The sequence below is a fragment of the Amblyomma mixtum genome, chromosome 5 (assembly GCF_055824585.1).
Source record: "Amblyomma mixtum isolate Tamu chromosome 5, ASM5582458v1, whole genome shotgun sequence".
NCBI classification, from domain to species: domain Eukaryota; kingdom Metazoa; phylum Arthropoda; class Arachnida; order Ixodida; family Ixodidae; genus Amblyomma; species Amblyomma mixtum.
This window is the reverse complement of record NC_143016.1, coordinates 81,819,365-81,844,484: the sequence shown is the minus strand read 5'-3', so window position 1 is coordinate 81,844,484 and position 25,120 is coordinate 81,819,365. Positions and strand designations below refer to the sequence as shown.

Below are 25,120 nucleotides of genomic sequence, written 5' to 3'. Positions count from 1 at the left end.
GCAACCTCTACTGGGAACCGTAGCTGGTTTAAGATGTACTTGTAGCCAAGAAGCACAGAGTCAAACAGTTTTGTACAAGAATTCACAGGAATAACAGCAACTGCATGGCAACTTTCTGCGATCCGAAGGCAGAACCTCAAATTATTTTTCTGCTGTTTAGGTTGCAGTCAACCAGCCTTATGCAAACACTGTGCGGCACGTTCCTAGCTCTCACCACAAATTTCTTGCTTCAAACAAGGTAACTGTACAAATTTGTTGTGGGATATCCTTTGGGTAAATGAACAAAACCACATAACTTCAGAGAGAGAGACTCTTTAATGAAATGCAGAGAATTTAGCCGGCGTTTAAAAATCGCTGGCATGCTACTCTGCGTAGGAAGGGGAATTTGGGAGAAAAAGACAGAAGGAGAGCAGCGTGGAAGAGGTAAAAAAAAAAAAACCCGAAGATAAAATGCGGCCATGAAATGGGTACTAAGGATGCAATGGCGAGTATTGATGTAACCTATGGAATGATGGAGCGCATAGTCCGACAAATGGGCTGACGAAGTTCACTGCATGAAGAATGCATGAAGGTAACGTGCAAGTGAATTTAGAGCTTATCAAGATGTCCAATGTCTTTTAAATATGTAAAAAGAAAGTTCATTGCAAGTCTCTGTTGCCTGAAGCAGGCTAAGGGACCTAAAACTTTGTCCATTGTTAGGGGCACTGGGCAGAGCTTCTGCATGCAATGTTCATAGTACGCACGCTCGTTAGCAAACGCAGGGCACACAAGTAGGATATGTTCCACAGTTTCTATAGAGGCACAATTGTCACAATGCGGACTGTTCGTTTGTCCAAAACGGTATCGCAAGCCGTTTGTATATGCAGAATTCAGACGAAGTCGGTGATAAAGTGTTTCCAGTTGTCGAGGAATTCTGGGTGAGAGTCTTGATCTAAGATGTGGGTTGATTGAGTGAAGAAATTGGTACTGATGTGTCGGCAAACTCCAAAGCCGATACGTTTCTTCGTAAGCAAAACTTTTAGCCATTTGGGACGCATCCGATTTCGTGAAAAAAGTTCGAATGTATCTCCGATGTTGATGGCCCTTACGGGCCGCTTCATCTGCTTTTTCATTAGCCAGAATGCCACAGTGAGCAGGTACCCACTGAAATGTTATGCAGTGGCCTGCGGCAATAGCTAAATGATGTATATACCCGATGTCGAGGGAAATTTCACCAGCACCAAGTTCAGTGCATGGACGTCAAAGTATAATACCTTAATTTCACAAGAAAAGACATATGCCTTGGAACTTTCACCAGGAACAGAGCCACACATGTTTCAGTAATGTCTCGCCATGACCTCTGTGGTTATCCAACTGGTACACACTGGCAAGAGGTGGCACCTTGAATGCTGTTAGTTCACAACACTATTTCCATCATGCCAACAAGTTAGTGAGCTGGCACCTTCCCGGCATAGAGCGGCAAAATAATGGCACAACAAAGAGTGTCGAAACTCGCCATCCTAGGGAAGACAAGCAGGAGGATTGGTGCTAGCAGATGTAGCAGCTTTTCTGGCACGTAAAAAAGGATGCATGCAGATTACACACAGTAGGCTACTCGACCATGCTCGTGCGGGTACTTCGATGAGGAAACGATGAAATGTTTCAGTGTATAACACAGAGCAATGTGCAGGCAGTTGTATCTGCAGTGTTCTCACCTCTGTGTGGTTAGCAGCAAGGACAGAGCCCCGGATGACATATTTGTAAGTCTCTTCATCATCCTTAACATACACTTTCACCAGGACATACCGGCTGCGTCCAACCTCCAGAGCCACATCTGGAACCCCGCTCAAGGCCGACATGTTTGACTGAAAACAAGGCTGGCATTAACTTCAGCATGACAGAAGAAAAGTTGCACATTTTCTTTCTGGCAACACGAAATTCATTGTAATGAAAACATACATAAATTGTTACATCAGCTGAGCACACACTGCATAACTTTGCATCTGTAGCTGCGCCGTGGTAAAATCGTACCGCATGCATTATTCGGAGGCCTGAAGATTTGTGGGCGTTTCTTACAAGTCTAATCAAGCATGCAGAAAATTTCAGGCCTCGTTTGCGTCACAGTATATCCTACGTTCATATCAAGGCGATTTCTGGTGCAAGATTTGTTCCGAAAAGGCACAGCAGAGATAAATAAAAGCCACGTTTTCGTTTCAGCGCCAAACGCGAAACTAACAAAACGCAGCGGAGTCATCGACACACATTCAGGGCGAAAACTCGCACGAAGCGGTGAGGTGACTACTTTATTTTAAATTACTACTCGGGCTACACAAGTTGACAGCACATCATCGCAGCTAGTATCCTTCGTTTGACCACGTAATGGACTTGTACTCCGGGAAGTTGCGCTTGAGTATTTCCACGGCCTTGCTGTGGTCTGCCTGGCCGTATCCCTGGGAGTACCCAAACACTTTGATCTCGGCGCAGTCTGGATTGTGGATGATCCTTCCGCCACCTAAGCACTCGGTCTCCAAGCCACTTATGGACTCGATCTTGCTCATTTCTTTTTCGTAGATGTCCGCATGGTAAGCGGCCGATGCGGAGCCCCGCACGATGAGCTTGCTGCGACTTGCGTCGTTCTTGTCGTGCACTTTGATGAGCACGTACTTGAAACGTCCATTGTCGAGCTTCACATCAGGGATGGTTTCAAAGCTGTTTTCCGACATCGCCAGGCTCCGACAAAAACGGGCTCCTTGCGGAAACGCGCAACAGAATGGCGAGGATGCAACAGCAGCAATGACGGTTAACAGCAAACGCCGCGAACCACTTGTTGACGACTCTTGCCTCACTTGAGCCTCCCTGTAACACTGAGTAGCGCGTGCGGATATTACCGCGCTCGTTCTTCTGTTCGAAAGACCTGAACGGACTGTTGACAAAACCCTCTGTCCAGTAGCAAACGGCATAGACCGAAAGCAGGCGGGCAATCGTGCTCTTTCCAGTCCACGACTGGCTTGTCTCGGTTTCCCCAGTTTCCGTGCGGCTAAATATGGGACGAGGACACGCGGGATCTGCGCAGGCCAACATTGGCACGAGCGCTAATGTATGCGCTGATGCAGGGAAAGTATTTTACTCGAGTTTGTTACGTTGACTTCCAATTTTCTACTGATTCTTTGGGCGTTCATGCATCCAGAATTTCTTAGTTTGCGTTCTTGAAGCATGTGCGGATGCCGTAACGCTGTCAAGCGCAAAGAACAGAAATATGATGGCGGAGGGCTAACTTTAGAAAATTCACGTCAACTCAGAAATACAATGAAAAGACATTATTCTAGACATTTTTTTCTTCTTTCACACACGACGTGTTAGACCTACGCGCGCAAGTGCACCAACCAAAGAATTATGAAGCATAACGAAACCGAAACTGCGCTTTCTGACAGTTACGAATAATCCGCGCGATGATTAACGGTATCACCGGGGCCCGCGAATGCAGAGCGAAACTTGCCCATCATCCGCGCGAACAGCTGCAGTCACTTACCTGAAGCGTCTCAAGAACGATCTGAGCTGGAGACAACAGCGACAACAATAGACCTTGCCCCAAAATAGAATTGGCCCGGAAGCTCGCAGAGGACGCTGCGCGACGCCGATTCTCACCCAAAACTAAAAGAGCCACGCCTTTCTCCTTTGCTGCAAACGAGCCTCCGGCAGGGTTTCAAATGACGCTGTTAGCCAACGGGCAGCGCAAGCGACAGAGACCACTCTTTTGCTCCAATGCGAGGAGCTCTTCGGGAGCGTCCAAGCGGGCGGCGACGAGTCTGCCCAATGTCAACAGGAGTGCGGGGTATGCATACTCACCCGGCAACTGCAACACTGTGATGCGCTTGAGCTGGCAGTGGCCTCTTCCGCCTGCTCGCAAGGACGCGCGGCGCTCTATTTATAGAAATACAAACACAAACAGCTCGCGGGTTTCGCGGATCACAGGCACCGCTCAAAGATTGGCAACTCCCTAAGCAGCTCGGAAAGCGGCGGCATCTGACGGGAAACCATAACGTTCGAGTTTTGAAGGGGCCGCGCGAGGCGCGTCGCTTGGCCATGACTCCGGGGCAGAATCCTGGCGTCGGAGACTATTTTCAGGGCGGCCGCCTATAAATGAGTCCGCGGCGCGATGGCTGGCCAGCGGCGACTTGCGCCGCGGGATATAACGAGAACCGCTCCCTGGAGGCCGGGGATCATATGCTGCGCTGGCAGGCTGTGGCCCTCCTCGTGCAGCGCCAATGAGGTCAGCACTATATCTATATACCACGCTTCAAGCCCTGCAATTAGCATCGCTGTATATATAGTATGTCGCCCGCCCCCGATAAACTACCCACTTTACAAGTCGCACCTCGCTGCACGCGTTCGGCCCGAAGAAACTACCAGCTTTTCATTTTTTTTTTTCGCATATTACAGCGGCAAGAGAGAGAGAAAGAAATTTTAATGAGTGGAAAAGGAGGAGAGGTCGGAAGGATTACAGCGATTACCACGCTTCACTTGTTACTTGTTAGCCGCTGCCGTACGCAACCGAACAAAAATAAACCGTTTGCTCGTGAACTGGCGCCCAATTATCCCTGCTTATTCGACATATCCCAGTTCCACTCCGTATGCAGTCACCCCAAAAAATAGAACCATTTTGAAGCGATTACATCACTCTGCTAGGTAAAGCCGCGTATCGCCGTGTGTGCAGTATGACTCTGGCAGGATGCGCAACCTGAGGCAGGTGGGCCACCTATAGGTCACGTGACTTTGCGGTGTCATCACAAACTGCCCACCCGATTGTGAGCAAACTGCACGCAATGGAAGGTGGCAGTTAATTTAATGATTGATCGCTCGGGAAGATCGACCTGGGCTCCGCAAGGCCCACCGCTGGGAGCACCTGCCATCGCAAGGCAGTGGCGCATCGCTTGACAGCTGCACCACTGCGCCAGGATTGGTACGAGTATACTCAGAGGGATCTGTGAACGTAAAGTATAGAATGACATTCTACATATATGGGAATTAACCCACTACGCGGTCGTTTTATTGCGAAAGCATTTCTAGGCTATGTCGGCGGGATTGTGTCTTCAAAACGCAGAAGTTGTGACGTTCTCAGAAGAGGTAGCACTAAACGAATGGTTGCATCGATAGAGAACGGTGTGAGGATGATGCGCAAAAAAAAATTGTCACTAGGATGATTGGGTAATCAATTACAGCCAATAATTAGAGTCAAAATATTGAATGTCGAAATAGCACGGACGGCAAAAAATAGCAGGGAATTGTACAATACGAGTGAAAAAATAAAATTTCGAACTGGATTGAAACATGTTTGGTGAATGAAATCCAAAGTAATCGATTGAAAACACTCCACTGAAGCAATGGAGGGTTGAATGGTTTGCAGGGATATATAGCAAGTAGACGGAAAAGCAAATGAGGCGTCGACTTTGAACGAAATGGGTAATGAATCATCGGCCGAAAAGGTTCAAATTGCTTACAATTAATAATTTGTCCGATAATGAACAAATTGACCAATGAATAATCAACTGGTAGATAATCAATCAATTCATCTATAGCTAATCAATAAAGAGAGGAAAAGAGAGGCGACGCGTGCCGAGGAGGCGTCAATGCTTTCGTATTCTCCCGATGCGGTTCGCCGCAGTGATCTCTAATTTTTTTCGTCTTCAATTAGCAGCCTTGACAATCTGATGAGACGAAGAGACTTATCTTAAAAAGTGAAGCGTGAATTGAATGGCCTTGTTGCGAAGTGAAGGACTTGTTAAATGCGAAATAGGCTATAACAGTTTGAAACTAAGGGAACCACAAGCAAATACTGCGAATATTATTGTTTCCTTCACTGAAGCAAACTAACCGAGTTATCATATCGGTCTAGGATAATTTCATGTACCTATGTTGGTTTGGTTTAGTTTATGGGGTTTAACGTCCCAAAGCGACTAAGGCTATGAGAGACGCCGTAGTGGAGGGCTCCGGGAATTTCGACCACCTGGGGTTCTTTAACGTGCACTGACATCGCACAGTACACGGGCCTCTAGAATTTCTCCTCCAAAGAAATTCCAGCCGCCGCGGCCGGGGCTATGTGATAACCCAAACTATGGTTCACTGAACATAATTTACATGTATTTTTTTTTAGAAAAGGAAAGGGCGTAGTAACTGCCTCACTCCTCGGTGGACACACTGGACACCCCGTGAGGGAAGGGACGAAGGAGGGAGTGAAAGAAGAGCGAAAGGTGCCGTACTGGAGGTCTGCGGAATAATTTCGACCACCTGGGGATCTTAATGTGCAATATGGAGGCACATAAAGGTTTTCGAAACGCCGTAATCACGAAAAGAAAACTTAATTTTCTCGCTACGCAAAGGTACAGTCAGGCAAGCGCTGTGCAGGCCACGCCGGAAAGCAAAGAGCACATCCATCATGATGTTCGTGGCTGCTGCGATGGTGGCGCCGCAAGACGGTCGGCAAGTGAAGCAGGCAGTGTGTAAGCTTTGATGTAATTTTCGTATCTGGTAAACTTTTGTGGCCACCTGTACGTGCACTGGGATCGCACAGCACAGAGGCTCCTTCATTTTGTGTTTCAATGTAGCGTGCTGAGCGATGTCGAATTTCCTGCACCTTCCTTGGGCGAGGGTGCTGGCTTCCACTAGCACTGTTCTGATCATAACCCTTTTCCGACGCTTTCTTCAGCGATATAATACAGGGAGCTCGTCGGACCATTTTGCGTTGGCATTTTGTTATATGGGGCTGTCGTGATGCTGTGAGCGGCAACTGTGTATGAGCCAAATGACCAGTCATGCCTCATGGCATGACAAGTAACGTCACCAGGCTGGATGTTACGGATGCTGTGTGCGGCAACTGTGTATAAATATGACCAGTCATGATATAGCGGGAGTGACGTCATCAGTCCCGAAGTTCGTGGCATTCAAGCGTCAAGTGGCTTTTTGCTATCACATGACGTGCGTAATGGAATGAAGTGCCACCCCCCTACCCCCTTTTCTTTTCTTTTAGAGCGAGAGCTATTTATTTTTGGTTTTACTGGAGCACTCCTAGGACAAAGATTCGTGTAGGCCGTAAAACACTGCGTACAGATGGGAAGGGGGGGGGGGGGGGGAGGCGTACGTGGCTAGCACGAGTAGGGCGCCTCGATAGAGCTTTCCTTCGCAAAAAAAAAAAAAAAAAGCGGAAACCAAAGCAACAGAACACCCCCGACACTCTTGACGCCGTCGAAAGCCACGACCGGCTCAGCAGGGAACCACGAGGATTGACAGCAAGCGTCCTGCTTTTGAAGCGGCCGCCAACGTACAGGTGCGCGTGGGAGACACGCCGACCGGCCACGTTGCACCATCCGCGAAAGTGCAACGCTACAAGGGGCCAGACCTCCGTACAGGAGCAGCTGTTGCCCTGCTATCTTCAGTTCCCGCTCGCTGGCTTTCGCGAAATTCGGATGCGACGAGAAAGCGAAACAGAGAAAATCTGGAGCATTCGCATTTGTCATATCTCTCCTCGGAATATTATCACAGTGACTGGTATTGACGACGAGTAATGATGGTTTGGTTTATTGGGGTTTACCGTCCCAAAGCGACCAACGCTATGAGGGACGCCATAGTGAAGGGCTCCGAAAATTTCGACCACCTGGGGTTCTTTAACGTGCACTGACATCACACAGTACACGGGCATCTAGAATTTCGCCTCCATCGAAATTCGACCGCCGCAGCCGGGATCGAACCCGCGTCTTTCGAAAAAAAAAAACATACAAAAGGAACAGCAGGAAGGGGAAGCAAGGAGTGCATCCCGAGCGGTTATTTCGGCTGCTGACCTGGATGACGCGAGTGCGATCCCAGCCGCGACGGCTGAATTTCGATGGAGGCGAAATTCTGGAGGCCCGTGTACTGTAACCCCAGGTGGTTGAAATTTCTCGAGCCCTTCACCTCTCATAGCCTGAGTCGATTTGGGACGTTAAATCCCATAGACCATAAACCGAGCGGTTCTTGATATTCGGGAGAAAGAGACGGAGAGCCACTTGTGGCATTGGTCAGGCCCGGCTCACGGGCACCACGTTGCCATGGCAATGGCCAGCACCAAAGCAATCACCATAATTCGCGACTCCAAGGTGGCTATAAGCAATTTCACGCGGGGTATGATCTCTCAGAAGGCAAAACGAATCATAAGACATCAAGACTGGGACCAAAGAGAGGTGGAACTAATATGGGTGCCGGCACACTCGGGGGAACAGGGGAAACGAGTTGGCTCACAGTATAGCTCGATGTTATGTCAGCCCAGCAGTGAGCCGGGTCGAGTCCCGAAATTTCACGAGAGATGCATTCATATCATTTCACGACTACAGCAATCAGTTTAAACTGGGAAGGAGGATCTATCCGCCACCAGACAAAAAGCTCCACAAAAGCCAGGAGGTAACGTGGCGTCGGCTCCAGGCGCGAGCCTTCTTTAGCCCGTCGAGACTAGCACACATTGTAGTGCCGGCGCCCACATTTCGTTGGCTGGCCTCTCTGGAAACAAGCGCTGCGCGCCCGCCGTCGCTCAAAGCAGGCCCAGACTCGGACATGTCGCGACGTGCAGCGTGACTCATCCCGCCAGGCCGGCGCCGACACGGACCCTTCCTCCTCCCCTCCTCTCCGTCGGTGCGGGCTCCTCCGACGCGTCGCTGGCCGTCGCCTCTCGACCATTGGCCTAATTTGAACGGTGGCCAGTGCCGTGACCTGATTGGAGGATTTGAACTGCTGGCTGCCGCAACCGACAGCGGTGGCTTTAAAAACGGAGCCGCGCTGAGCCCGAGCAGCAGACGGGCAGCAGAAGAGCCATCACGCCGGAGCTACGCTCGCCGCCGGGGCCGCTCTTCTTTGTGCTAGCCCGTGGTGCTCTTGGCCCTTGTATCATGTAAAAGCCCTTGTACATACTGTACATAAAAGTAATTTGACTCACCGTCGCCTCGACCGTTTCCTGGCTCGGACACCCAGTCCCAACAACATGTATCCAACATGATACAATCCGACTTGCAAACAATGCGGCGAGATAGCCGGATATGACCACATTTTATGGAGCTGCAAAAAGGCGCCGCCACCTGAGGACCTACTACCAGTTTATCCTCTTGAGCAGAGTCGTACAAGCGCACAAAAAAAAAAACACGTCTCTTTCTCTTCTTTCTCCGTCCGTGTTTTTGTGCGCTTGTACGTGTCTGCTATGCACCAACTAGCCCAATGGTCTGCGTTCTTGATCTTCTCTAGAGGCTGGCCAGCTCAGACCCGTGGACGCAAGTCCGGGCCACTGAGTGGGCTCACAAGGACGCCAAGAGCCATGGGCTCGAAGCCACCTAGTACAATGCCCACTAGGGAATCTAGTAACGTTGCGCTAAAGCTCAGTGCTGGCAATAAACGTTTTCCAATCCAATGCGAACCCAATGAACGCTGCGGCCTATTGCTGCAGTGCCGCGTGGAACTTGTGGGATATCTGTTCTTCGCTTCGGCGGACGCGCGTCTGTTCTTTCACTCTTTCCTCTCATTCAACTCTTCACTGCACGTGGCAGCGGTTGTGGCTCAGCTCGAGCCAGTCGGCAGGCCCGTGCAATTTCCTTTTAATCCTTCTCTCAGTCGCAACAACTACAGTGCCGCGTGTCTGTCACAAAGTCAGGGCTAACGCATGCAGGCCACATCTCTCTCTCACCACTCCACGCACAGTCGGGGACAAAAGTCTCTCGACCACGTGCTCCTTAAACGGACCCGATAGCCCCAATAATATGCGTTGGATGAAGACCACACTGGTGGAGGTGGAAGTCATAATCTTGTTCTTTCATCTTCACAACTGCGGTGGTCATTAATAACAGAACTATCGGTCGTCGTTGACGGAAAACATGGTCCAGACACTTTTGTCCCCGACTGTACCTAAAAGTGCGATTCCGGCGTCCACTGACCCAGGGAGCCAATTATTTATTTATTTAGAAGTACTGCAATGATGCGCACTTCCACCCACCGCAGTGGCTCAGTGGTTAAGGCGCTCGTCTACCGAGCCGGTGTGCCCGGGTTCGAACCCGACCGCGTTTCGATGGAGGCGGAACGCAAAACGCGCCCGTATGCTGTGCGATGTCCGTGCACGTTAATGATCCCCAGGTAGTTGAAATTATTCCGGATATATGCAAGGTCTGCCATGCCAATGTAGCCACTTTAACTCACATGCTCTGGGACTGTAACAAAAACCTTCACGGTGCTAATTCCGGAACCCTCCCGCCGCGGTTGGCCGCTGCCTTGCGCAGCCCCAGCCTCGGGGACCAACTCTGGGCCGTCCAGCAGGCCCGCGAGGCGACGGCGAGGTAGCGCCTCGACGTCCCCACGTGGGAGACCTAAGGCCCCGTCGGCGAAAGCTCTGCAGGACTATGAATAAAGTTGTTACCAACCAACCAACCAACCTCCACTACGGCCTCTCTCTTCTTTCACTCCCACTTTCCTCCATTACGGCGCGGTTCAGGTGCCCATGAGATAAGTGACAGATACTGCGCCATTTCCTTTCCTCAAAAACCAATTTACCGAATTATTTACTTCCCTTCCTTAAAATCATTGGAGTCTAAAACGTTGTCAGCGCCAACGTCACTGAACACGATGAATGCCGACGGCCTATGGCTTCAGTGCCGCGTTTCTACAGAAAAGTTAATGCCAACGCATGCAGCGCACATCTGTCACTACCGCCACGTAGATAAAGCCCGACTGAAGTGTCCACTGTCGCAGGGGGGCAGTTATGCGCCTTTCCTTCGCTTTCGAAGCTGTCGCTCTTCATCGGTTTCGTAGCTTAAAGCGTGACTAGAGTGTACACTCTAGCGTGACTAAGGTGTGCACTTCAAGGTCATAGTCCCTGCGGTCCGCGACCTTGGCTTTACATGGCGTAGTGAAGCTTGCGCTCCAAAAATTGGTCCGGGCCTCCCTCGAAACGCAATCTCGCTGCTATGCATGGTGTCGCTTGCATTTACACCACCGTGCTTTCGCACGTCACACATCGGTTTAAGCGGAGTTAAACCCCGGCCAGTTTCTTCGTCCTACGCAGTTCGATATCACGTTAATCACGGTCCTCATATAGTGCAGCTAGCCCACCATTCGTAAGGCTGGACTTAGCATGCGGGTCCTGAAAGCCAGCGAAGGGAAACAACTGCCTTCTCGTAGCGGCACGACAATCGATTTTGCCAGCAGGTCCTCCCAAACGAGGCCTAAACTTTTCCTCCGGAATATCCTGCATAAATTCCTGGATTCAATGCGACGTGGTGGCACGCCGCTGTTGTGAGCTGCGCGGTCTGTACAGAATTCTCAGCTTGTTCCTACTACGCCCTTACAAATCCCGCCGCATTCGTACCATTCAGACGCGACGTGTACGCGACATTCTTCTTGCCTGGAGGCCCGACGCGCAAAGCCGCGCAGTGCGGTTATCTTGCGAAGGCATGATAACCGCTGGCCCTTAAAGGTAACGGAGTGGATTCCAAGAGAAGGCGACCGTAGCAGGGGGCGGCAGAAAGTTAGGTGGGCGGATGAGCTTAAGTTTGCGGGGGTACGGTGGCCGCAGCTGGCAAATGACAGGGTTAATAGGAGAGACATGGGAGAGGCATTTGCCCTGCAGTGGGCGTGGTCAGGATAATGATGATGATGCCTCCGAGTAACCTTCGTTACCCGTGCCCCCTAAGAAAGGAACGGCCGTGTTCAAGCTATAAACGCCAGCAACACCGAAGCTACACACCGCGTCCCATATATCCTAATGTCCGCGACGTTATGCGGCGTCTTTTGGGTCACAGTGGCACAGCGCAGTGCGCGAGACGAAGACGACGACGAAGAGGCCGGCCGCGTGAGCAGCGAGCACGCGGCAGCCGAGCAGCACGTTCACTGGCACCAGCGTGGCGGCGGGAGAGGCGACGACGACGCGCGGGGCCGACCGAAGAGTGCGAGCGTTCGGGATCCAGCCTCCGGTGGTGCACGCCAGGCAGCGATGAACACGGTGGACGAGGAGCCCTGGGAGGAGGACGACTGCCCCGACAAGGACTCCGGGCTCGAGTCGCTCAACGGTTCGTCCGAGGAGGAGGACGAGCTGACGCACCGCATCGTGGCCCAGGTGGAGTTCTACTTCTCGGACGAGAACATCCTGCGCGACTCGTTCTTGCTCAAGCATGTGCGGCGCAACCGCGAGGGCTACGTGAGCCTCAAGCTGATGGCCTCGTTCCGCAAGGTCAAGAGCCTCACCAAGAACTGGGAGCTGGTGCGCGAGGCGCTGCGCACCGCGTCCACGCGGCTCGAGGTCAACGCCGAGGGCACCAAGGTGCGCCGCCGCGAGCCGCTGCCCGAGCACGACGAGACGGCGCCCTCTCGCACCGTGGTCGCCTTCCCCCTGGTGGACCGCGTCACCGTCGAGGCCGTGGCCGAGATGTTCTCGCGCTGCGGGCCCATCTCGCTTCTGCGCCTGCTCCGCCCCGGGGGGCCCGTGCCGCCGTGCGCAAAGCGCTTCCTGCAGCGCCACCCGGAGGCCTGCGGCTGCTCGGCGGCCGTCGTCGAGTTCGAGAACCACGAGGCAGCCAGCCTGGCCGTGCGGCAGGCCAGCCCGCTGCTGCGCGTGCTTCCGCTCGCGGTGTCCGTGCCGCATGGAGACGCCGCCGGTGACGGGCGGCCCAAGCCGGCCCGCAGGGCTCCCGGAGGAGGCGCGGCCACCTGCTCGCCGCCGCAGCTGGCCCCCAGACACAAGTCACACAGCCAGGGTGACGTGAGCGCGTCCGGCCTGTGGGTGAAGAAGCGCCCCGACGGCGTGGGGCCAGTGCTCCGCCAGCCACGGGGCCCAGACGGCACGCGTGGCTTCCACGACCGCGCCTGCCTGGCACCCTCTTGAGCACACGAAACACCAGGCCCAAAATTCGGCTGCTCCGCCCCTCCCTGTGTCTTTATTTTGTGTCCATTAAAACATGTGTGTCCTCAATCCACGATCTCGCCGTCCTCCAGGTCCTCGTCGGCCACCATCGCGACCTCGCCGGCGCCGCTGGGGCTCGCGGGCTCCTCCAGAGGCTTCTCCTCGGGGTCGATGTCCACGGGCACCGCTGCTGCCGCGCGGTCTGCACAGAGTCGCGCTAAACGTTAACCGACATATCTCGCTGCTGCAGCGTTTCACCTGCACACATTGGGATAAAACCACTCACACATCTAAGAGGTGCATCCGCTGAATTCCGTCGCACAAGGCGGCGCTCAACTACCTCCTCTTCAATAAATGCTTCGGCGCGGCAGACAAGGAAACACACCACAGAGGGCCAGGTACTCTCTTCTTTCCTCTGTCCTTGACATCACGCCACGGCAGTCTCTAAGTGTGGCTTTTCGCACGGAAAGATCTGTTCGTATTTCCACCTACCTCGACGACAACAGCACCTGTCATAATCCATACCGTTGGTCGCGCTAGCGTATTTTTCATATAGTTTTAGCAAGCGGAGACTGTTGGTCGCATAATATGCGGGATCTGCGATGCGTGGCGGAGCGAAGCAAAAGTGCACTGCTGAGTCATCTGCCACCACAGAGCGCGGTGTCTAGGCTCACGGCACTGCCGCGCCAAGCGTACCGTGAGCTTCGACACCACATTCTGGGGCGGCAGATGGGGCAGTAGTGCAGTTGCTCTGCCCTGCCACCCATCGCAGATCTCGCAAACTTATGCGGCCGACAGTACAATACTTAAATTGCCGCCCCAAGTACGAATGCAGCCCCGGACCAGCGGGATGCCAGCTGCGCGTATCCGCAATGGCCAGGTGGGGGACGAACACCTGCCACCGCGCATGCGCAGCAGGCGTGCGTCTTTTCTTGCGTACGCCTACGCTGGTGAATTTTCGCTGTGCTAAATGTCCATTTCAGTACACTAGACCTGTAGCGATCGTCATGCGTTTTACAGCGACGTTAAGCGCCCGTTCCGGGTTTCGCGTCGGTGTAGTAGTAGTAGTTTATAGTAGCAGCAGTAGCATCAGTCAGCGTAACCTGCGGGTGATGGGAAGCAGTAGGAGGGTGGTTACCGCGGAAGGAGGAGGGCGTGAAGAGAGTGGAGGAATGCGTAACCGGAGGGTGGTTGCCATGGGAAGAACTCGGAGAGCGGTTACCGTGGAAGGAGTTATAAATAGATACTTTTAGCATAGCGCCTACCGCTAGCGCTACCGTTTACAGCGCCCCGCCACTGCGCATGCGCAGATCGCCCTGAGGTCGCCAGACAGCGCCACGTTCCCCTCAACAGCGCGCGAGCCTGCCGCGTAGGGACCAATCAGCGCGTGCGTAGGGCGGGCGCGGTAGGCGGCAGCGGTATGCGCTCTACTAAAAGTAGGCAACTTTAGCATACCGTGTTACCGTTACCGCCACCGGAGTACCGGGAGCCCGCCCACCGCCGCTGAACACGCGCTGATTGGTCCCGATGCTTCAGGCGCGCGCGCAGCAGGTGCCCGGCGCCATCTGGCGCCGTCAAGGCGATTTGCGCATGCGCATTGACTGCGCGTGGGTTCCGGTACCGGTAACAAGGTAAGCTAAAGGTGCCTAGTATCTAATACTAGAAACCTTTAGCATACCGTGTTACCGCTACCGTTACCGCAGTACCGGGAGCCCGCCCACCGTCCGTGAGCACGCGCTGATTGGTCCCGATGTTGCAGGCGCGAGAGCAGCTGCCGGATACTTGGAGCTATCTGGCGCCGTCTAGGCGCATGCGCATTGGCTGCGGGCGGGTTTTCGGTACGCCGGTACCGGTAACGTTAACACGGTATGCTAAAGGTGTCTACTTTCAGCACAGCGTGTACCGCTACCGCTCACCGCGCCATGCCATTGCGCACGCAATGATTGGTCTGACGCGGCAGTAGCGCGCGCTGTTGACAAAAGATAGCTTCACTGTTGGCGGGTGCGTGGTACTACATGTTGCGCGCCTGTGCGTGACGTCATCTGGCGCCCCCAGGCGGCTCGTTAACTAATACTTCAACAGCTGCCGCTGAATCTCGCGTTACGCAGTTTTTTTTTTCAGCACCGCTCCCTCGCCGTGACAACAGCCACTGCATCAACGCGCTGCTGCGTGCACGTATACGCGTGCAACGTGCGTAATATGAGCTCGCACATTCATCTCGCGTCTAAAAGAGACAGCCGCCGAGCCGTGTCCCACCCTCGACAGGTTGCGAAAGAGGGCCAAGAGCGCGTGCAACGCGTCAAGCCGCTATTTTGAGTAGGGACACGCGGCCACGAAAGAGTGCCGCCACCGCGCCTGTCAAGCCGGGTCGACAGCAGCAGCGACGGGAGTATGACGGAGCTTTTCGCACGGTGCCACGGGCGCATATCCGCTCACAACCGAGCTCGAGCCTGGCTCGTGGCGACAGCCAAGACCACCCCACAGCGCTGAGCGTCACGGAGGGGCTTCAGTGACAGCGACCGCCAGGCAGAAAACGCGCGCAACATCGGCGCGAAAACTCGGAGCTCTAAATGAGCAGCGGACACTCTTGGTGTAGTACCAGGAGCGGGACCGACCACACCAAGGGGCCAGAACTCCGGCACTGTTATGACCCGCCACGGATGGCATTCGTTCCTCGTTCCACCAGCCCCGCAGTTCTCGCGGTTGATAAAATGATCCTGTAGCGAGATGCCGAGAGACTCGGCGAGCGCTTTCAAAAATTCCTAAATATAGAGAATTCGAAATAAAAGAAATTGATTTCAGGAACGAATTATCAGCCGCAGCGGACGCCAGTTACCCTAAGAAGCATACTAATTAGGGTGCTAATTAACCAACATTGACTAATAAACTTTAAATTAATACAGTTAGTGATAATGAGGAGTTCGAGCCCACGCACAAGATGTTGCCGTATCAGTTTTTTTTTAAACGAAGTAGCCACTCTCTAAAGCCCACCAGAGCGAGGAAATCCGGGAGGAACGACTGCAGCAGAGGACCTGACGTCACAACTTTCGAAGCCAGAAATGAGGGCTTTGCCATGCCAGTCGGCCGTGCCTCAGCGCGCTTGCGCATGCGCCATGAAGGCCAAGGAAGAGCAGACGATACTGCTTCCCTACAGAACTCTTAGATCACGTACAAGTTGGAAAACTTTGCTGCAAAAACTGACCAGTCCCAGCGGCCACCTTTCGGGGGTTTACAGATGGCGGTGCTACCTGAAGTGCCCCCGCCCTTTAAAAATAAAATAAGAAAGGCGTTGCCTTTTTGTGCCCACTATCTTCTGAATACTTTTTTTTGCTTGATTTACCTCTGAATTTATCCTTCGGACTGTTATATCCATGAATTTCTGTTGCTGCATCTGTTCCACAGCTTTTTTTTTATGCCCAGCGGCTGCGCGTTTATCAACAACCTCAAAAGTTGCAACTTGGCCTAGTTTACACTGTTGACCGCAGCGTGTCGCAACAATTAGTAAAACTCCGAATTCCGGCTCAACCATACCACCGCTTATTAGTACATGAAGCCTACGGAGAGTTTCGTAACAGGTCAGGGAACTCAGGCTTTCCTCGTCTCAGCACGCTTGCGCATGAGCTGTGAAGGCCGAGAAAAAAAGCAGATGATTTTGCTTTGCGCCGGACTGCCGGCAGCTGACAGACACGCCAGCAAAGCGAAACTTTCATGTCGATCAGGAACAAAGGCATTGCCATGCCCAGCTGTAGCACGCCTGGTCGCGCACGTCACGAAAAGAGTTGGTTGTCACTTTTCACATGCAAGTACACTTCTGTCCGTTTTACATATTGCACGGCCTCAACGTTAAAGGGGTCATAACATGGTCTACAAACAAATCGTGGTTTTACGTTGCAGGTACTAGGCACGGCGTTATGCATACTTTAAAATTGAAGTTACCGGGTCTAAGCCCTTCCCCCCCGCAAAGACTTCCACGTTAATTTTGCTAGTGCATCCTATACAACTGTGCATCGTATATGCAATCAGTTTTTCGTTTTTTTTTTTTTTTTACAAATGCGAAAATAATGCAGGTTAATGTTCAAGCTAGTTTCACCGTTTAGGGTGGGTGGCAACAAGTATTGCACTATAGCCATGATGAAATGAGCCATACGAGGGGAAAAAGTGTCAATATCAATCATGCAGTTGTAACACTGTGTTACTGCAATACGAGGGCCTCCACGAGCAACGTTCCTAGGTGAACTTTATCGTGAAATAGCAGCAGTAATGATTCCCGCAACTGCGAAACCTACAGCCATTTCAGAGACCACAAGCATTAGCAGTCATCATCATCATCATTAGCTTGACTACGCCCACTGCAGGGAAAAGACCTCCCCATCTTTCCAATTAACCCTGTAAGCATTAGTAACATGAAGTGCCAAAAGATGGCGACATCCGTGCTTCTCGTCTGCTCACACTGCAAGGACAAGAAGAATCACTTTTCCAGTCGCCATTTGCAACTTTGATAAAGCCTTTGATGGCTTTTGAGTAAATATAGAGTGTTGCTGCTGTGCCTAAGCGAGAGGTTTTCTTTAGGCATGAGTGTTGCCTCTTTTTTTCGATCGTTTCGCGTCCCATAAGGAGTGTTCTCACAGGCACGGAACATTTTACAATGGTCGCGCAAGCATTGTATAGTCAACTCTCACTAGCCTTACTGGATAAATTGAGGTGCGTCTTATACAAAGTTGAGTCTTAAATACCAACTTTTTCATTGAAAGCCTGCATATATGCGGGGTGCATGTTATACACTGAAAAATACAGTATGCACCTTTCCTTTTCTAATAACCAGCACAAGGTTTAGACTCCATTGATCTTGATGAAAGGAAAGGCACATACTAACTGGCTCCATGGGTCTGTGGATGCCTCACTCACACTCTGAGGTATGTGACGATGGTGTCCACCAGCAAAAAAACCGTGCTTTCGCAGAATATTTCATGCCTGGCAATGCTAAACCACCAGCCATTTTTTTTTCCTTTTTTTTTAAACACAGAACTGTCATGTTCGTCATGAAAGGGTACTTCTGGGAACTTAAGCAGACTACCAGGAAACATTCACTTTTTAACTACAATCCTTGCTCAGCTGTCTGTACACACAACACAAGAAACAATTATACAAAAAAGAACGCCTGCCTGTGATGGTCAACGTGAGCACGCAGGGTTCTCTCTTTCTGCTCGGCTAAAGCACTCAATATAGTGCTCCTGTGCTAGATTTGGAGCATTCGCTGCTATGCTAAGATGGTTAGTAGCGGTCTGCATACACAGCCTTTATCAAAAATATAAAGCCTACAGTGTTTGCTTTGAAGTCGTGTAGTAGCGCACTCCAGCACTTCTGGAAGTTTGAAGCCCTGTTTGGGGGATGACCAGAGTTATCCCCCCTTTCGAGAGATCTGGAATGCCAGTAATGCAAAACAAGCCACATAGCACAGCCTAGAAGCAAACCCTGTGGGCCATACAAAGGCTTCACTTTGTGTCCCTTCACTCCGGGTTTCTTGCTACACAGTGCTCTCTTATGCCAACATTTAGCCAGATGACTGGCAGGGCTAACCACACAGAATGAGTAACGCAGTGCTCACTGGCATGCTCCTCCCTGATCCTACGACTGCGCTCCTTCTTGTGTTCACGTCGCTGGTGCTCCTGATGGTAAAGGTCATCTTGAAAGATCAACCTTGCTTCATGTCGTGACGTATTTGCTTTGACCAAGTAGAAGAACACACCACCGGGCGTCCGCCGCCGGGTCTTGTTCTGTCATGCATAAAACGAAAACAGAGCAGTTAACACACACTCTCGTGGACTTGGCCAATGCAAGAAAGTGAGGATTTTCAGCCAGGTTCTTTCATTGAATATGGCTCAAGTCCTGCGCTGAAAACACTTGAAAGTACTAGCAAAGAAAAAACATACTTCAGGAACAAAAGTCTAAATAAGGAAGCATTTCATGGGCAAGCAGTGATTACAGTGTTACATGCAGTAATAATTCTTGTAAGCAAAGCTCCACTGACGTAAACAGTTGAAATGGGCTACTAAGAATGCACATTTTCACCTTGCTCGCAGTGTTAGGCGTGTACCAATCTGATGTGGTAAGAATCTAACTATGATGTGGTAAGAATCTAGCACAAAAATGGCACAGCTTCAACGTTAACAGCCATTATAAATAATTTTGCATATGATGAATAGTAGTACAGTGCGAGAGAACCTATGCCCCTCAATGTGGAAGCTGCCTCACACAGTTCGCCTCTCAGCTGCACTCATTTATTGACAATGTGAAAAAGTACCAAAGCCCTCCTCAAAACTACTGCAGTATGGTATGCACACTGTAATGAATACCAAGAACTGAGAATGTAGTGCATTAAGGGTAGAGTGACTGAACACATACCACCAGAGTAAGCCTTGAACAATAGGAAGGGTGATAAAGGCAAAGGTAGGCCAAGGTGCAAAGTTTGTGACATGCCGTGTGTGAGGCCGAATGAAAAGCTCTGTGCTTGCAGTGGGCATGGGAGCATAGAAAATTTACAGTAAAACCTCGTTAATTCCACTCCCCTTTGGAAACAGGACAATTCCAATACCCCATTCAGTCTTGTCAAATGTATGTGCTATTCTATCACGTGAAACTCTTGCGAACCGACTGCACTTCAGTTAATCGATACATGCAGTGGAGCTCGTGGTGCAGGGTGCAGGAAACAGGGTGGCGATGATTCTGAGTGAGCGACATTGAAGTCTATGGAGTGAGTGAAGCTGATGTTCAACGGAAACGTAAATGCTCTATACTTATTGCTATGAGCATCGGTCGAGAAGGGAAGATGAGATGCTCCTTGTTTTGTGCTGTGCTCCATCATTTTTTTCTTTGTTTTCGTTGTATGTGCATCACGGACCATGCTGTCAGCGTCCTTCATGTCATCACAGAGCCTCATTTTATGTTGCATGGTGAGCACATACACAGAGTGTGCCTGTTTTTTCATGGTGTGTGTATCACTGCGTGTGTGTGAGGGAGAGAGAGAAAGAAGGCTGTTGATGCTCTGAGCATGTGAGAACAATTTGTTTCTTTCTTTCCAGTGCCACCATAATTTGAGATTTGGTTCAACATTTGGTTCATAGACATATCCTCCAGTCCCATGAAATGCGAACTGACAGGGTTTTACTGTAACACAGTGTACAGTGTGCTTGCATCACAGTATTGGGAGCAATGAACAACATATACATCAGAGGGACAATAATTAAACATGGAAATAGTACGCCTCCCTAGAATAAGCTGCCTAGCAGCCTGAAATCAAGAAAGAAAGCATGGAAGCCATGGTGCACAACATGCCTCCTAGAGTTGAAAAAAAAAACTTCCTGAAGCATGAAAATAACAAAAATAAAATGAAGGCGCTCATATCATCAATGGTGATAGGTTCTTACATGCCAAGGCAATGCTTTAGGCTACAAGGCACAATACAGTGGAGAGCTCCAGATGAATTTCAACCTCCCAGGGTTATTTATTTGTACCATAATCACAGTGCACAAACATTTTTGCATTTCGCCTCCATTAAATTGTGGCTGCGACAGCTAGGATTGCCCTCGCAACTCGGTAGGCAAGTGCAAGTGTTGATATATTAGACCAAGATGAGCCCTTTAGACATACCATATACTGTATTTATTTGCGCAGTGAACACACTCACATATTAAACACCCCCCACTGTACTTTTTTCCTTTCATGTAATAAATGCACTCCCCCTCCCTTTTTTTTTCAGGCCTTCTCTATTTTGCCCCAACACATCTCTATTCAATCTGTTGTATTAATGATTGTAGCAACTCATTACGGTTGGGTTTGCACTGACTGGTGGGAGTAGGGCTGCTCTAGTTGTGCTCGCTTTGGATAGCATTATGGGTCACTACGCGAGTTATACGAGCGGGTTTAAGATAAAATTTGATGACCACGCTCTCAAACAAGGGAACCTTGCTGAAGAAAGTGCTTTGTATTTAGAAGGTGAGCTGTACCGGACAAAGTATTTATTCCACCTGCGTACTTTCGGTCCAGTTTTTACCGCGTCAACTTTTTTTTTAATATTCTAACCTTGTGCAAAGGATGCACGGCCTAACTTTCTGAAAAATTTTTTTGGGGAAAAAAAAAGTCCGTTTATTATGCAAGCAAATATGGGCCGCATTTTTTTCTTCTTAACTTTGGCTGGCAGCCGCCCTTTCCCTAAAGCAGCACCTTTCAGTTCAATTTTCAAGCTACACCCCGTACAAGTTACTGTCATTCCATACAGTCCGATGCTACATCCGGCACCTACACGAGCATAGCTCGTACCCACATATATATGGTACATGAAAGGAGCCCTTGGGACTGAGAAGCTCCACTCCTGCCAAGTCTGCAAGAGTGATCGAAATCTGTGTGCAGCAAAAGACCGACTGGCCATGCGTGACGGCAGACAAGATGCACAGCAATGCCTTCAGTCTCGTCACACCACATGAAACGTAAGAGTGCAACTCTACTTGCCCTTATCAGCAGGCCACCAGTCGCTTCGATGTCCTCTGTCATATTCAGCAGCTTGCGAGACTCTGTGATGCCGATAACACCCACAACCCTCTCTGTAATTGGTGAAAAAAAAAAACAAAAAAATTAAATCCAGTTCAAACACACTGTTCAAGTAATAATACCGTCAAGTCTTGGCGACAGCGTAACACCTCAGTTTTGGATAGCAAAGCAGTCAAGTGGGCTACGGCACAAGAGACCTAAAATACCGAAGTGGCAACCATTTAGACTATAACCAAGCCCAGACTAACCAGTGGAGTACTCTAGCTAAGCACAGCTTTGTTTGGTTTAGTTTGGTTTATTAGGGTTTAATGTCCCAAAGCAACTCAGGCTATGAGGGATGCCGTAGTGAAGGGCTCCAGAAATTTCGACCACCTGGGGTTCTTTAACGTGCACTGACATCGCACAGTACACAAGCCTCTAGAACTTCGTCTTCATCGAAATTCGGCTGCCGCGGCCGGGATCGAACCCGCGTCTTTCAGGTCAGCAGCCGAGCACCATAACCACTGAGCCACCGCGGCAGCTAAGCACAGCTTCGTGTCATCATCTTCATCATTTAATGCACATAAGTAGTCTTAAGCACCCCCCGTAATTTTTATTTTCTTGTGACGCTCATTAACAAAAGGGCATCAATGTGGGAGAGTGTGCATAACATGATCGTTTTACATGAATGCTGCTGAAAATACTAATTCCAATGGCAGGCCCGTGAAATGGCTATTTGAGCAAAGAAACAGTGCAGGAAAGGAGTGTAATAAGAGACTGTGTGGATGATGTAGCACATGCTCCGTCCGTAATTTTTTTTTCCACGAATAGAATACACAGGAACATTTCTTGGTGTATTTGTGTCTGCAAGCACAGAGTGCATGAAGTGAAATAGCTGTCACAGTTTACTCACAGGTGACAAGAAAGCCTTATGTTTGTGCAGTAGTGCCAGTTTCGGAGCAATTGACGAGAGTGAAGCTGTATATCTCACTACGTCTCACAGAGGTGTCGTGCTATACTTGATCTCGCGCGGCCAACACAACTCTGTTTTCGCTTTAGGCCCTAACCTTAAGGGAGGCCGTAGTCCTAACCCTCTATATATCCTTAGGACAAGTGACAGAAGCCACACTGTTCGGCCCCATGCTCACTCTGCACACAGGTACAGTGGGCTGCATGTTTTTAGCAAAGTCTGTACAGTAATGTGTAGATGAATGCTGTCCTGAACAGCATCATTAAAGGTGCACTGAAGAGGATTCTGAACTTGTCTTTTTGCCACGGAAACTCGATCTACACGTTCCGAGCATTCTTAGAAACTGCAACTTATTGCCCTGTGTGGCCGATTTCCCTAATTAAATCGAATTAACGTCCGGCTCCCGCCCTTTTTTTTGAACTCTGCCTCGTACGATGGGCGGAGTCGACCAACGCGTGAAGTTCCTTTCAGCCAGCTCCGTGGAGGCTTTGCTTTCGCTTTATTTTGTTTTCTAGGTTTCCATGAATAAATAGTTGCATTCGCAGATAATATAGCCGCAAAAAAAGCCCGCAGAAATAAAAATACGCGCGGACTATTTGCTACTACGGACTACTACGTATTACTCCGCCGATGGCAGAGCGGCAAGCCGCCACGGGACTGGGTGAAAGGCACTCCACGCATTGGTCGACTCCGCCCACCGTAGGAGGCAGAATTTAAAAAAAAGGGCGGGAGCCGGACGTTAATTCGATTTAATTTGGGAAATCGGCCATACAGGGCAATACAGTCGCAGTTTCTAAGAATGCTAGGAACGTGTAGATCTAGTTCCCGCGGCAAAAAGACAAGTTCATATTCCTCTTCAGTGCACCTTTAAGCTAGTGTCCCGCAGAGAGCAGAGGTAAATATGTGTCAGCAAATGACTTGCGACAAGACTAGAGTTTAAATGCCTCACAAAATACATACTTGGTCAAACACAGGATGCTACAATACTACTCACCAATTATATCGACTTTGGGCTCCTCTAGCCGGTTGGCAATGTCTGCTACTAGTTTGGCTGCTTCATCCTCATCTGGTTCAGAGCCGCTAGACCTTGAGCTCTCCGATGCAAAGCGACGTGCTCGTCCGGAGTCATGGCGCTTTGGACTTCGCGACCGTGAGGGCCTTGTGCAAGTGCGCTCCCCCAGCCTATCCTTCACTGACCGCTTCTGGCCTCGAGGGCCCGGGTCCTGAATGTCGATCACGTCACACGTTGTGGTGTTTTCCTCATCATTGAGGTCGTCTGGTTCAATGGGGTCCGGTCTTGTGTCGAGGTGTTTACGTGTGAAGTCATAGGACTCAACCTGGCGAGAGGTCCGGTCTGGATTGCCATCTGAACCGACTGTGACTTGGTTCAGGTCCTCCATAAGCAGCTGCTCACTGAGCACGGCACCCCAAACATTGTTTACCTGCACGGAGTAGCAGAGAGAATTACAGAAATGAAATGGAAGAAAACTGAAGATTTGGCTCAGTAGGCGAGAAGACAGTGGTAATTCATTACATGCAAAGCCTTAAAGACAGAACTACATTCAAGACTACTGCACTAAAAATGAAACGGTAGAAACGCGAGACGAGTGCTGGGCTGACAAAAAACGCCCCGAAAACCGAGCGCAAACGACGGCTGGCCAAATCACACAATTTCCAAGGTTTCAGGGCGGTTGAACTCACCTTTTTCTTCTTGAAAGGAAACGATCCCAGTTGCGGTGCGCCCTCCAGAGCAGCACATTTGGCGAAATCGTAGCCAGCTCCATTGACGGCATCTCTGGCCTTTTCAGTTGCCTGTCGCTTCCAAGACGTCTCTTCATGTTCAGAGTCGTCGTCCGACGTAGCATAGGCGCGTTCATCGCGGTAGGTGTTCACGCTGCTCGCCACCGATGTATCCATGAGACCTCCCTTTGGGCAGGAGCGCGCTGCGCTCGTAAACATGGCGAAACGTTATCACAGCGTTCAGTTCGCATTTAAAAAAAAGTAGGCATAGGCGTAAATCAAGTACAAAAAAAAAGCACATAACGGCAACCTCAACCTAAGCCGCTGCTTGCCTCTGTCAACACAGAACGATGCAATTCAAATAAAGTGAACGCGTTCGTGCGTTATGTCCACAACGCACATTCAACTCGTGCAAGGACGCCACCCTGTAATCACTACGCTAGGCCCACGAATAATGACCAAAATGTGAATTATTGAAAATACCTACATATTCGTCTGCAGCAATTCCAAAGCACTTAATATAGGGCCGGCAGCGGCTAATGATACAGGCACAGCTCGGCTCACTAGTTCGAACTCTACGCATCGCAAACTTCAGCGCACAAGAAAACGCCTCATGCTTTTCAGTGTAGGTCTCACAGAGTTCGCACGATGGCTTTCCTAAAGTTACGCCGGATACATTAAAACTCGTCCACTCTCAGTTTTTTGTCAACGTGAAACGTGACAATTAAAACAAACGAATGAAATAGTGCGTAACATGAAACGCGCGCAGGGACGCTGCTTTGTAGCAACTCTGCTAGTGCAACAAACGGTGACTAAAAAGTGAATTATTAAAAATACTTACAGAAGATGCCTGCAGCAACTCAAGAAAAGTTGCTGAAGAGCTGGCAGCGATTATTGATCTACTGAGATCTCGGCGCACTTACGTTTGAACTTCTTGCACCTCACACACCACCACCTTGAACCGCGAAAGCTAAAGCGCCCTTCCTCCCTTCCCAACAAAGCTCCGTCAATGT

The 25,120-nt window shown here is 50.4% G+C and overlaps 4 protein-coding genes across 7 annotated transcripts in view; 1 reads left to right on the top strand and 3 right to left on the bottom strand.

Moving 5' to 3' along the window:
- LOC149342811 (14 kDa phosphohistidine phosphatase-like) overlaps positions 1 to 4,252 on the bottom strand; it is an 8,539-nt gene extending 4,287 nt beyond the window's left edge. Inside the window, exons 1-2 of one of the 3 annotated variants that reach the window (XM_089545296.1) lie at positions 3,826 to 4,252; positions 1,695 to 1,844 (exon numbers count right to left, since the gene is read on the bottom strand). In XM_089545296.1, the coding sequence (XP_089401422.1) occupies positions 1,695 to 1,838 (144 nt within the window). In that variant the 5' untranslated portion in view covers positions 1,839 to 1,844; positions 3,826 to 4,252. The other 2 variants (XM_089545294.1, XM_089545295.1) reach the window with 2 other exon arrangements.
- Positions 2,243 to 3,308, bottom strand: LOC149342812 (14 kDa phosphohistidine phosphatase-like). The gene has a single exon (XM_089545293.1). The coding sequence runs from the start codon at positions 2,937 to 2,939 to the stop codon at positions 2,334 to 2,336; it is 606 nt and encodes a 201-aa protein (XP_089401419.1). The 5' UTR covers positions 2,940 to 3,308; the 3' UTR covers positions 2,243 to 2,333.
- On the top strand, positions 4,003 to 13,082 carry LOC149342810 (la-related protein 6-like). Of its 2 annotated transcripts, XM_089545289.1 has the most exons (2): positions 4,003 to 4,249; positions 11,778 to 13,082. In XM_089545289.1, the coding sequence occupies exon 2, from the start codon at positions 11,969 to 11,971 to the stop codon at positions 12,854 to 12,856; it is 888 nt and encodes a 295-aa protein (XP_089401415.1). In that variant the 5' UTR covers positions 4,003 to 4,249; positions 11,778 to 11,968; the 3' UTR covers positions 12,857 to 13,082. The 2 variants fall into 2 exon arrangements, with proteins under 2 accessions (XP_089401415.1, XP_089401414.1); XM_089545288.1 differs by lacking the exon at positions 4,003 to 4,249 and having other exon boundaries at positions 11,734 to 13,082.
- On the bottom strand, positions 12,881 to 25,120 carry Phax (phosphorylated adaptor for RNA export). Its single transcript, XM_089545290.1, has 6 exons — positions 24,949 to 25,120; positions 24,069 to 24,310; positions 23,362 to 23,809; positions 21,380 to 21,471; positions 18,480 to 18,648; positions 12,881 to 13,076 (listed from the first exon to the last, which is right to left on the bottom strand). Exons 2-6 carry the CDS (start codon positions 24,282 to 24,284, stop codon positions 12,940 to 12,942), a joined length of 1,062 nt encoding a protein of 353 aa, XP_089401416.1. The 5' UTR covers positions 24,285 to 24,310; positions 24,949 to 25,120; the 3' UTR covers positions 12,881 to 12,939.

Bases quoted from the DNA above. Each gene is read 5' to 3' on its own strand.
- LOC149342810 (XM_089545288.1), top strand. From the start codon at position 11,741: ATGTCCGCGACGTTATGCGGCGTCTTTTGGGTCACAGTGGCACAGCGC.
- Phax (XM_089545290.1), bottom strand. From the start codon at position 24,284: ATGGATACATCGGTGGCGAGCAGCGTGAACACCTACCGCGATGAACGC. The intron at 21,472-23,361 runs GTGAGTAGTATT...CACCAATTACAG, and splicing joins GCCCAAAGTCGATATAATTG to AGAGGGTTGTGGGTGTTATC. The intron at 13,077-18,479 runs GTGAGCACTGCG...GACTCTGTGCAG, and splicing joins GATCAGGGAGGAGCATGCCA to ACCGCGCGGCAGCAGCGGTG.
- LOC149342812 (XM_089545293.1), bottom strand. From the start codon at position 2,939: ATGCCGTTTGCTACTGGACAGAGGGTTTTGTCAACAGTCCGTTCAGGT.